General features: G+C 35.8%; 1 protein-coding gene across 4 annotated transcripts in view; it reads left to right on the top strand.

Moving 5' to 3' along the window:
• Positions 1 to 780: 780 nt before the first annotated feature.
• Positions 781 to 12,805, top strand: part of LOC138692095 (zinc finger protein OZF-like) — a 35,930-nt gene continuing 23,905 nt past the window's right edge. For 2 of the 4 annotated variants that reach the window (XM_069815038.1, XM_069815034.1), the window contains exons 1-4: positions 781 to 889; positions 2,781 to 2,881; positions 5,330 to 5,467; positions 7,590 to 7,672. In XM_069815038.1, coding sequence (XP_069671139.1) covers positions 2,786 to 2,881; positions 5,330 to 5,467; positions 7,590 to 7,672 — 317 coding nt within the window. In that variant the 5' untranslated portion in view covers positions 781 to 889; positions 2,781 to 2,785. Of the gene's footprint in view, positions 899 to 2,780; positions 2,882 to 5,329; positions 5,468 to 7,589; positions 7,673 to 12,805 lie in introns of those variants that run through there. The other 2 variants (XM_069815036.1, XM_069815037.1) reach the window with 2 other exon arrangements.

Raw genomic sequence — 12,805 nt, 5'->3', positions numbered from 1 at the left:
ATTCCACCATGATAACAGTAAAATTAATAATATATTGTAAAAATAAAAGTTCTTTCTCCTAACCATCAATTTGCCATGTGACTTAGAAAGAGAGAGATGAGATTCAAGTGCGGCAATATTACGGAACTATCACGTCAAGTTTCCTGTAGCATTTGTATACAGGCGTGGAACAATTGAATTCAAAGAGAAGGAAATGGGAGATAAATTTTGTAAGGTACCTACGCCAAAACCCGTACTTGCAAAGGAATTTGCGCCCGGGAAAAACTGAATGTGTGAGCTCCAAACCTGGTCGACACGTGTATCACTGTGACTTGCGGTTCGCCTTGGAAGGCGTTCTGGAAAATTTTGAAGAGGAAAAAGCCCAAAATGGACGAAACGTAACAGCTACCATATAAAAGTGTTAGAGAAGCCGACTTAAGGATAAGAAGAAGAAACACCGGAAGGTGTATGTCTGGAAATTGAAAGTTGCTTTGTCCTTTTGCAATGCGAGTGGAATCTAGTAAAATCTATCATGTAATAGGGTAATGTATGAAAGTAAGCCAGGCATCTACAGTATTTACGTTTGACAAATTAGCGGAATCTTCATGGGTAAGAAGATGTCGGCCAATGGACCATTTCATTAGGTCTCATGCACAGATTTGTCTTACCGCCTTAAGAAAACCACAAAAAAACTTAGCATGAATTTGTATGCATGAATTGTTTATCCAGTTTATAACGTTGAGATAGCTGAGCCTATCTAATCCAGAAACCTATGTTTCACGGCCTTCTATGTGAATTACTAATCAAGCTTTCTAAATTACACTTTATGCTGAAATTTGAGTAATATATACGCTATATCCTGTGCTACTTTTGGGTTTGACCAATGCTTAAGAGTGACAGCTGAAAACAGGTATAAAATGTAAGTTTTTCAATGAACAGTGGGCAATATATTGCGGCTTTGTAATCCACAAAATGGTATTAGAAAAAACTCCTGCATGGCTTTCATTCGATTGCCGCGTATAGTAGCGGCATGTACTTCATTATTTGTATATTAGTATATAAAAATTGGGTACATTTAAAACTTGTACAGTAATTAATTATTTCTTAATGTAATGCACATGTTTTAATTCACACATAGGATTTTCTTTGTATTACACGCTCTCCTGTTTGTAATTTTTACTTCATGTTAGTATTGTTGGTATTTTCTATCTTTCACTAAGAACCATAAGTATTCATGTTTTTTTTCCTTTATTCTTAAGATTATGATTATGAGCCATATCGATATTTACCTCGGTAATTTTAAAGCACTAGACTAAAGAATGCACAATTTTCTTTAACATTTACGTACTGCGATTAGTAAGCTAATAGTGTTCAGCAGTTGTTATTCAATTAATGAATGTTCTAAGTTCTTCACATTATATCGCATCGTCTGTTTCATAATCCTACGTTCGTTTTCTTTAGAATAAACCTTTCGATTCCACTTGTATTACGAAGGTCGTCTCATTTCACAGGTAATTTACTATAGATTTCTACAATTTTCTTCACTTAAAATAATTACCAATAGTTTTTTAACTTTTAAAACACATCTCTACAAAAAAAAAAAATTCTTAGAAATTCGAACAATTTGACTTCCAAAATCACTGGAAGTCGCTCAACGCTCGTTTCCCCCCCCCCCCCCCAAAATCCACTCTTTATTCACAGTGCTTTGGAGTCATTTGTTGAATCCTAATTTATAATCTTTTTAAAGATGTCATGTGGATCCCATAATAAATGTTATGTTTTATTTAACGACGCTCGCAACTGCAGAGGTTATATCAGCGTCGCTTGTCATAATAAGCAAACATGTTAGAAGAATGATGTTTACATGAAACTGAACACTCTCTGGACTATAAAATATGTAAATACACTCGCTAATTACAAACTTATTATTACATGAATCATCCTAAAAATGGATGCTACCTGGACCAAATGATTGTATTTTACTTTTTCATTTAGTCCATAGCTTCATCTGGTAATGTTATAGCTAAGATATCTGGTTCCATACCCGGCCCCGGAACAATTTTTCCCTCGAAATTATTCAAATCAACTTCACAGGGAGTTATACCTGAAAGCTTGATTTGCATAATACACGTCGCTGTTCGTTAACAGCAAACCACAATTAAAGTCACACAGAATTAGTGTGCACTCAATGTTGGTTGCTTGACGGTTGTCAGCCCACTTTAGGTCTGTGGATGTAGAGGGAAAAATTGGATCGGTGTCTGGTAGAGTTCCCGGGTAGCTCAGTTGGTAGAGCTTTGGTACGTTTAACCGAAGGTCCCGGGTTCGATACCCGGCCCCGGAACAGTTTTTCCCTCGAAATTATTCAAATCAACTTTACAGGGAATTATATCTGAAAGCTTGATTTGCAAAAATCTAAGGATTAGGTATTGTAGATGTGAGAGTATAAGGAATCAAGATGATAAACATGATTTACGGAAATCTGTAATTTAAGGAATATAACATATAAGAATTCTTACTAACTCACGAACCACGGCAATGTAAAATTGCACCTCTAATTTGTCGTCAATTCTCTAGCTTTGTTTGTAAAACAACTCCTGTCACTTATCTCTCGAATCACATGCTCGTGTATGCTCATGTACATCTTCCTTTGTATTTGTGTTCATTAGTAAGAGTTCGCGCTCGCTTATACACAGAAATTCTCACTCTATGCGGATGTCGATTTGTTATTTCATTTACCAAGCTAGTAAGTCTATCTGTATCGCTCATGTTCTCCATGTTAGGATTCTTAATTTCTTTTTCAGTCGTAATGGATGACGTGATCAAGATGGAACCTGAGGTCGACCCACTTTCTATACAGACAAGTGATGACGCAGATATAGAAGAGAAGAAGCCTTTATCTGAGGTATATTGAGAGTAATTACTGTTTCTTTGCTAAATATATCATAACCAGAGAGCATATACCTGTGTAATTAAATATTTTTCTTGCACCCAATAAAACACGATTAAGAAAGTTAAAACTTGTGATTGTATTGTACCAATCGTGAAAACCTAAAGGCTCATTCACAATGAAAATTAAACATAACGTAAACATTAACATAAGCACATAAACATATGCCAATCGTGAAAACCTAATTTTATGTCACATAAGAACACGTATTTTCACAAACAAATATTGTTAATGTATTTTGGAGTTTTTAAAAATTTCATTGATTTTTAGAAGAACGTTGAAACTTCTTAAAACTAATCCATTGTATTATTTAGAATGGCATTAACTTTTTATTTAGTATTCTGGACCTTTGCAGTCATTCGTAGATGTCAGCCAATGTCCAATTGTGGAATAACTAAATATACACTGTATTGTTATGGGTGATCTATTTTCTTGTTTATCTAATATGTTTGGCTTTACGTCTGTAACACTCATAGGCGGAGAGAGAACCGTTTCCTTTGGGGGGAGGGGCAAATCAAAACCATAGAATCGCCATATAACGGGGTTATGGGGGACATCATTTACCTTCTCTTTCTGTTAGGCCTATAGCTTGACCGTGGTACAGTATATCGGAATATGATTATTTAATAAAGGTATTTTCGGGGGCGTGTTTCTTACAATGTTGCATCCATAATGGCTATTCATATCTCACTCCAACACCTACTGTACAGAATAGATAAATTTCAAAATGCTGTCATTCTCTCTGATTCTAAAGCAGCATTATATGCAATAAATTCAATAAAATGATGTCAATCCAAATTAAGGAATGTCACAAAATGATCCAACAACTTCGAAAACTACAGAAAAGAATTCAATTGCAATGGATACGTGCACATTGCGGAATTGCTGGATATGAAACTGCTGACTTTCTTGCCAAAAAAGGATCCAATTTAATTCAGAATACAAATGCAAGCCTACCTTTTACATCCATCAAAAGACTAATTAAAAATAAATATAAAATCAAGCAAAACCAAGCACTATGCACCAAAGCCAAAGATAAAAAATGGAGCATTTTAATAAAAAAAAAACAGAAATTATTCCAGAAATCCCACGTAAATCTGCAGTAGCAAAATTCAGACTGCTTACAGAACACGATTATTTGGCCAAACACTTGAATAAAATAGGAATTTACACAAATCCAAATTGCCCTCTATGCAACAAAGAAGAAGAAATGACTGCAGATCATCTACAAACCTGTGAGGTTCTACGTGATGGATCCACCTCAGAGAAATATTGGAGAGCAAGAATGCTAATGGCTTCGGTGCCAAAGCCCGGCATTAGATAACAACAACAACAACATGTTACATCCATATCCGCCATGTTTCGGATCGAGTTGTGTAGAGTTCAGCTGGAGGTCTAATATGGACTAACTTAAAACAATCTCCAAATTTTTACTCTCTCGTACAGAAACACATGCATACACCAATAAGACAATGTAACGGTGCTAACAGAAACCTTTTTATATTAAGCTTTCCTGAAGATATCATATGAAATGTAAACTCTAATTATTTTATTTAAACTCGTCTTTAAGTTTACACATTATACCGGGATCACTTTTCTCTTTTCTGCTTTGTTGTGCAGTATGTATTCATATGTCTCCAAGTGACGGCAAGAACACCTGCAGACTTCGAACACATGAGTACAGGCTGTTACAAAAGAAACATTACACTGCTTCCAATCCTCTGATGAGGTATAGAAACTGTTATATATTCAGAAAATTAAAATCAATATAATCCAGACACATTATATGAAGACATTAATTCGTCAATTTTAGCACAGAAACTTAATCATAAAGGAAAGCGAAAAGTAGCTGTTGAATTCAATATTTCCTAACGTTAATAGAAGAAAAAGAGTTCAGACAAGTTTGGCGGGGCAGTTACTCTACAAATTTACTGTGCAAAGTTCTATAATTGTATCTACCATTACATGTAATTTCTACAACATTTCAACGCACAGCGACTAGATAAGTGTTTGTGGTTTTTGTTGAAATTGCCGATGTCTCCTGTTGGACCATAAAAAACGTGGTTATGCTAAGTATTGGTCCCTGGCAATCCACCATCTCTCAACATGTCTTGTACCTGCTAAAGATTGGACCTTCAATGCTTTATGGATATTTTATTAACATCTTGTCAGCCACCCGTCTGCCCAGCAACAAAATATCAGACAATAAATGTATACATGTATATGCTGTGTTGCAAGGGTTCTAACGGAAATTATTTTACTGTTGGTTTTGGAATAGGTACACGTGCATTCGTTGACATCAGTATTAATAATTTTGTCTACAGACTTTATAAATAGTTACATGACTTTCGTGAACAACCTTGTATCATATTTTACCCTGTTACTTTTTTCTTTATCTTGCAGGAAGGAAATTTATTAGATTTTCACGTCACCGAAATAAAAACAGAATTTATTGACCACAAGTGCGACCTGAAATCAGAGATGACATATGCGGAAGCTGCAGTTTCAGTAGACTTTCCCATGCTGAATAGTGAAGCTGAGGTGAGTGCAGTCTATGAAGTGTGTTGGTCGGTAGTTCTCTGTCTGTTATTTACTGACTGATGTAGCTGCTATAGGCAGGTGACCAGGGGATACAATGGTTGCTCTCATTCTTCCTGTTTCTTCATCGTGTAATTCGTGAATCATTTGCATCTCATTTCTCTCGTAGACACTAAAATTTTCAGTGTTCAGTAAATCATATTAATTTTTATGTTTGCATCACCGCTGATAATTTTTTAGTTGGTTATTTAACGACGCTGTATGAACTATGAGGTTATGTAGCGTTGATGTATTTGGTGATAGCAAGATGGTATTTGGCGAGATGAGGCCGAAGATTCGCCATAGATATCCGGTATTCACCTTACGGTTGGAGGAAACATCGTAAAAAGCCCAATCAGGTAATCAGCCCAAGCAGGGATCGAACCCGCCCCTGATCGCAACTTCAGATCGGCCGGCAAGCGCATTAACCGACTGAGCCATGCCGATGGCGCCACTGAAGATATTTACCACGTTTAGTTCAATTTCATACACAAATGTCTAAATAAAAGGCAAGTCGAAATGATGGATCCAATTTAAGTAATTTATTGTGTGAAATCCAAAGAACATATCGTATTGTGAGACGTGTTCTTCGAAAGGCAAAATTTGAAAGTTTTCTTCCAACAAAATATAAGTGTTCTGTGTGAGCAGCCTACGTAACACTACACACATGAAGCTGATAGTCTCCTGCCAAATCTTTTGTAACAGGTCACGGTCAACCTCAGTAATGGCTGCTGTGATGTGGTCGCGCAGACCATTCAGTATCGTTGGCACTGGTGGCACGTAAATATGACCCTTCACAAAACTCCATATGAAGAAATCACATGGAGACAAATCGGGAGAACGTGGTGGCCAACGAAGGAGATTCGCATCTTTCACACTTACACGGCCTATCCATCGTTGTTGCAGTGTCTTATTAAGAATCGTCCTGAACGCTGTCGTGGTAATGCAGAAGGGTACCATCCAATTGAAGAATGAAGTCTGCATTATCCTCTTCATGCTGTGGGAGGACCCATCGTTGCATCATATGAAGAAAAACTTATTCTGTAAAATTGTGTTTGTCTGATACTTGGTTCGGATATGCCGCTGAACACTAATCACAGAGTTTTTTACGTGATAATCAAGCATGCAGAAAGATTTATGTTGTCCAGTCAACGTCATTATCCTTCATTGCCCTGCTGCTCATTCCTTGCGAGCGAAAGTGAAAACAATGCGGGTAAACTAAACTTTAAACATTTACCTTTCGAAGCACATGGCTCACAAAACAATACTTCATTAGATTTCATGCATTAAGTTACTGAAATCTGGTTCATCATTTTGAATTGCCCTGTAGACCTTCACAATTTTCAAAACTTTTTTTTATTTCTGACTTTAACGTAAACTGTTACTTTCACACAGCTGTCTGGTTCTGACTTGTGAGCATCTCAGAATGTGGTTCGAGATTCATTGTCATTTCCACTTTCAATTATCTCTTGTTTGTGAAAATTTACGTAATACAGGTCCGTACCTGTAGAGTAACGGTTAGCGCGTCTGGCCGCGAAACCAGGTGGCCTGGGTTCGATTCCCGGTCCGTGCAAGTTACCTGGTTGAGGTTTTTTCCGGGCTTTTCCCTCAACCCAATATGAGCAAATGCTGAGTAACTTTCAGTGCTGGACCCCAGACTCATTTCACCGGCATTACCATCTTCACCGCATTCAAACGATAAATATCCTAAGATGTTGATAAAGCGTCGTAAAATAACCTACTAAAAAGTGTAATACAGGATATTTCCTACAATATGCACTAATCTTTTGCATTTAATTGTTTATTTAGATGTTTCTATACCATGTTTTGCCAACAACGCTTATATGTTGTTTTCTAATGCCAGGTATTTGACAATAAAGTCATTAGACCCCTTGCACTCCAATATTTTTCAAAGATATTGTCATGGTGAGCAACTGAAGCACAGATTTTGAGGTACAGCACTTATATTGTGTACTGCATTGGATAGGATTTATATTCAAATCTGTTTGAGTATATGAACTACAATGCATTGACTGTCTATCTATTGTTGTCCTATGTGTCTGTTTTACATAATCCTGATTTACAGAACAATTCATGTGAGGTAGATGAAGTGAAGGAGGAGGTCAAACTGGAAGGAACATCAGAAGAGAATGAAGTCTTAACTGAGAGGTGAGTGAAGTGTGTAAGTCTTTTACTTGGTCGTTGGTTTCACTGCTTTGTTTACATCATGACAAAGTAAATATATTTCTAGTTTCAACGTGATTCAATGAATTCGATTTTTTTTCTCTGGTTTGATGTCCAATTTCTAATACGCATTTGTTTATAACGTAGAAGGAACTGAGTCCTACTGCTTTCAGATCTGCTTCTCTCCTAGAGATCCTGTGTCCAAAGAAGGAAATTAGTAAATCTGGGTTGATTTGAATGTCTGTATTTACAAGTTTCATAATTTTATTATTATTATTATTATTATTATTATTATTATTATTATTATTATTATTATTATTATTATTACTTACTTACTGGCTTTTAACGAACCAGGAGGTTCATAGTTGCCCTCACATAAGCCCGACATAGGTCCTTATCCTGAGGAAGATTAATCTAGTCTCTATCATCATATTCCACCTCCCTCAAATCCATTTTAATATTATCTTCCCATCTACGTCTCGGCCTCCCCAAAGATCTTTTTCCCTCCGGCCTCCCAACTAACACTCTATATGCATTTCTAGATTCGCCCATACATGCTACATGCCCTGCCCATCTCAAACGTGTGGATTTAATGTTCCTAATTATGTCAGGTGAAGAATACAATGCGTGCAGTTCTGTGTTGCGTAACTTTCTCCATTCTCTTGTAACTTCATTCCTCTTAGCCCCAAATATTTTCCGAAGCATCTTATTCTCAAACACCCTTAACCTATGTTCCTCTCTCAAAGTGAGAGTTCAAGTTTCTCAACCATAAAGAACAACCGGTAATATAACTGTTTCATAAATTCTAACTTTCAGATATTTTGACAGCAGACTGGATGATAAAAGCTTCTCAACCGAATAATAACATGCGTTTCCCATATTTATTCTGTGTTTAATTTCCTTCCGAGTATCTTTTATATTTGTTATTGTTGCTCCCAGGTATTTGAATTTTTCCACCTCTTCAAAGGATAAATTTTTAATTTTTATATTTCCATTTCGTACAAAATTTCCTTCACGACACATAATCATATAGTTTATCTTTTCTGGATTTACTTCTAAACTTATCTCTTTACTTGCTTCAAGTAAAATTCCCGTATTTTCCCTAATCGTTTGTGTATGTTCTCCTAATATATACACGTCATCCGCATAGACAAGCAGCTGTTGTAACCCGTTCAATTCCAAACCCTCTCTGTTATCGTGGACTTTCCTAATGGCATACTCTAGAGCAAAGTTAAAAAGTAAAGGTGATAGTGCTTCTCCTTGCATTATTATTATTATTATTATTATTATTATTATTATTATTATTATTACTATTATTATTTTTATTATTATTACTGTTACTTCTATTGCTAATACCATTCTTATTACTACAGTTATTAATAATTTTATGACGATTATTATTATTATTATTATTATTATTAACATAATTATTATTATTAATTATTTTAGGATCATCGGTAGAGAGTAACTTTCGGTGATAATCCTCTAACACTTTCTGCTGTATTCCTTTGCTTTTGAGCTAGATATTTCCACATTGCTGAATTAGGCATTCTTTCACCTAATGGCACTTATAATATTGTCAGTGTTGCAGTTAGCCATAGTAGTGGAGTTGCAACATTCAGCGAAAATATTCCACAAGAAAAAGACGCGTATACCGACGACAAGAAATATGATTGTGACTCAAGACTCAAATCCCATGGCCTCGAACACAATGGCGACAAGGGATTCAGTTGTGACGTATGTGGAAAAAGTTTGTCGTGCTTGGCAAATCTCAAGAGGCATTTACTCGTGCACACAGGCGCGAAACCATTCAGATGTCACGAGTGTGGGAAATGTTTTTCATGTTCATCACAACTTAAGAGGCATTCACGCGTGCATACATTCGAAAAGCCATTCGGTTGTGACGTTTGTGGAAAATGTTTTTCGCGCTTGGAATATCTCAACACTCATTCACGCGTACACACAGGCGTGAAGTCATTCAGTTGCGACGTTTGTGGAAAGTGGTTTTTGCGCTCGGGTAATCTCAAAATGCATTCACTCGTACATACTGCCGTGAAACCATTCACTTGTGAAGTGTGTGGACAGTGTTTTTCTGATTTGGAAGACTTTACTAAGCATTCACGCGTACACACAGGGGCGATGCCATTTTGTTGTGATGTCTGTGGAAAAGGTTTTGCACGGGCATATAATCTCAATATGCATTCACTTGTTCATACAGGCGAGAAGCCACTCACTTGTGATGTGTGTGGAAAGTGTTTTTCTCGCTCCGACAGTCTTAAGAGGCATTCACGCGTGCACTCTGGTGGGAAACCGTTCAGTTGCAACGTGTGTGGAAGTCGTTTTACCGCTATGAGAAGTCTCAAATGGCATTCACGCTTACATACTGGCGAGAAGTGATGGAATTGTCAAGTTTGCGGCGTAAAATCTTGTACGAAATGTACGCGATGTTTAAGGGAAGTGTACACAGATTTATATAGTTGTAATCTCAATAATGCATGTTCGAAGCAAAAAGTGGTGCTATTGCAATGTCAGGAATGAACGTTTCGCACTGCAGTGATTTGAAAAGACATGCACGCTGACACAAGCGAGAAAGCTTTCAAGAGCCATATCTGGCAACACTACGACGAATTCGAAATGAATTCACGCGTGCAAATACTCGAGAGTGATGTGTGTCGAACAGAGGTTGGTTATGGCTTCTTTTTGTAGCTATATCTGAACTTGCCAGTTCTGGAAAAATCACTGTGACTATTAATAGCGATTTGGTCTGTGAATTTGTATCGCGATCTGTGGATGAATGTTTCCTTTCAATAATATTTACGGGCGATAAGGGTAATCAATCTTGAAAGAATTTAGTGATGTAGCTATTGGAGCTTTAGTATCGAAGACTTAACCTTATGACTGGCATGTAAACTTATTAAATACCGGTGTTGTTTTGCAAGTTAGTCTTTTGTCTTTAGTCGTTTCGGCCCTAGAGTTGAAATTTGTTGTTTTGATGTTGGACATTGTAACTTGAAAATGGCGGCAAGTACGATCTCGTTTATTAAAGATCATTGCAAACATTAGTTCTCATTTAATTGAAAAATGAAAGCATACACGATTGAAAAGGAATTAGAAAATAAGTATGCCTTAGAGACCAAACACGGACAAATTTAAATGTTTAGGCCTACAATACACTGTTTCCTTAAGGAGTACGTAAAGTTTGTTTATTTTAAAGCTACAATATCATATGGTCTGATCTCACTATTAGCGAAATACGAATGCTAATTTTGTTAATTAAAATTATTGTATTTTCTCTTCCTTCCATACTTATTTTCTCTCTTCTTCTCCTGTCTTTCTTTTGCCTCGTTTTCTCTTTCTTGTCATCTATATTTTTCATATCTACAACTACACTCCCTATGTTACATTTCATTTACTCGCCACTTCGGGCATCTGTATTCGAACCAAAATCTCTTACATCTTCCCAGATCTCCGATACATTAAACATTAAGCCAAGGAGACGAGTTACAAATCCACCGTCAAACTCATCTAACTGTAGAATTATATCGATTATTTCTAGGTAGTAGTGCATAAACGAAACAATAGATGGCAGTATTCGAACTATGAAGTAGGCGTACAGATTATTGTCACACAGAATTGTGCGACAAAATATGACGGAGTGTTTTCTAACGCATTGTTTCTCAGTTAAGGGCGCTCGCTTACCGAAAAAATTCGTTCATTGCTTTCGGATTTTTATTATAGAATCGCTCATTGCCCGCATTTCGGAATAAATAATTAAATAGTGTTGTACTTTACCGCTAGAGCACATTATTTCATTGTAGTGTTCTGAACTGAATCTGGAAATAAATTGAACAGCTCTGTAACCTAAATAAACTATGAAGGACCATACCTGGTTAATTTAGTATTTTCCCAATCTCATCCAATGTGTTCTTTCACCATATTACATTGATTTAATTCTAATTTTATACTGTTGAACTTATTAAAATAATATTAACTTCAATATTACCGCGATTGGAGGCTTTGTAATCGATTTAATTTGCCATAACATTCAATATTTCGATTTTGAACCGTACGAAAATCCGTTTGGAATTCCCTGGCAAGAATTCTGATCGGAATCATCTCGTGTGGACAAACGCAATACGGCCAACTGGGCAATGCTCCATTTGAAATAATACAAAGAAAAAAAATCCGAACACGGCATACAGATCAATATTCCGGTAAGTGAGAAGTTACGTTTAATACTGTATATTATAACTATGTACCGAAGTATATATTTACCGGTCAGTGTATATTGTTATACATCCGCATTATTAACATCTCAATTTTACTTACTTATAATCTTTGTGTTATTTTTATTCTGAATTTTAATTCTGTTCAAATTTTAATTCCATAATATTCTTGTATAAAGTGTGCTGAGCTATTATTGGTCCGTGTCTTTTGTCGAGCACAATAATATTACAAGAAAAAGAACAGGAATAGCCTGTTATGTCCCATAAAGGCGAATCCTTCCCGAGGGTGTAGATCTTTAGTAACTCATGCTGTGAGATATTCTGCATAGGGGTACGTCTAAGAATATGGCAGTTGCTTCGCCACAATTCGTAAAGTTTTTGTACACTGACAAATTTTCTTCCTAATGCCTGCGCACGCACACTCATAGACCTATATAGGCCTATTTTGGTTTAGTATTGCTATTTTGTGAATCACTAGACCAGCACACTGGATGCTTTTATGCATATTTACGATTGTTGGTCACTGATTGTATAGTTAATATTTAGTTCATAAAAATAGTAATAAATACACTATTTTATTTTTATTGTTATTATTATTGATATTATTATTTATATTATTATTGATATTATTATTTTTATTATTATTATTATTATTATTATTATTATTATTATTATTATTATTATTATTAGTACTCTCTCTGTTCCAAAATATGGTATAGAAAGATGTAATTAATTCTGTTCCAGAACATGATATATGTTAGGCTCTCAGTGATATAATGTAACTTTAATACATCTTCCAGGTACTTATTCCATTGATAAATTAACATAAGAAAAGCATAAAAATTAGGTACATATCATTCTGTGTGATGTCAAATTAATGAAAGGAGAAACA

Source organism: Periplaneta americana, chromosome 16 (genome assembly GCF_040183065.1).
Source record: "Periplaneta americana isolate PAMFEO1 chromosome 16, P.americana_PAMFEO1_priV1, whole genome shotgun sequence".
In the NCBI taxonomy this organism is placed as follows: Eukaryota; Metazoa; Arthropoda; class Insecta; order Blattodea; family Blattidae; genus Periplaneta; species Periplaneta americana.
This window is presented reverse-complemented; position numbering and strand designations above follow the sequence as displayed.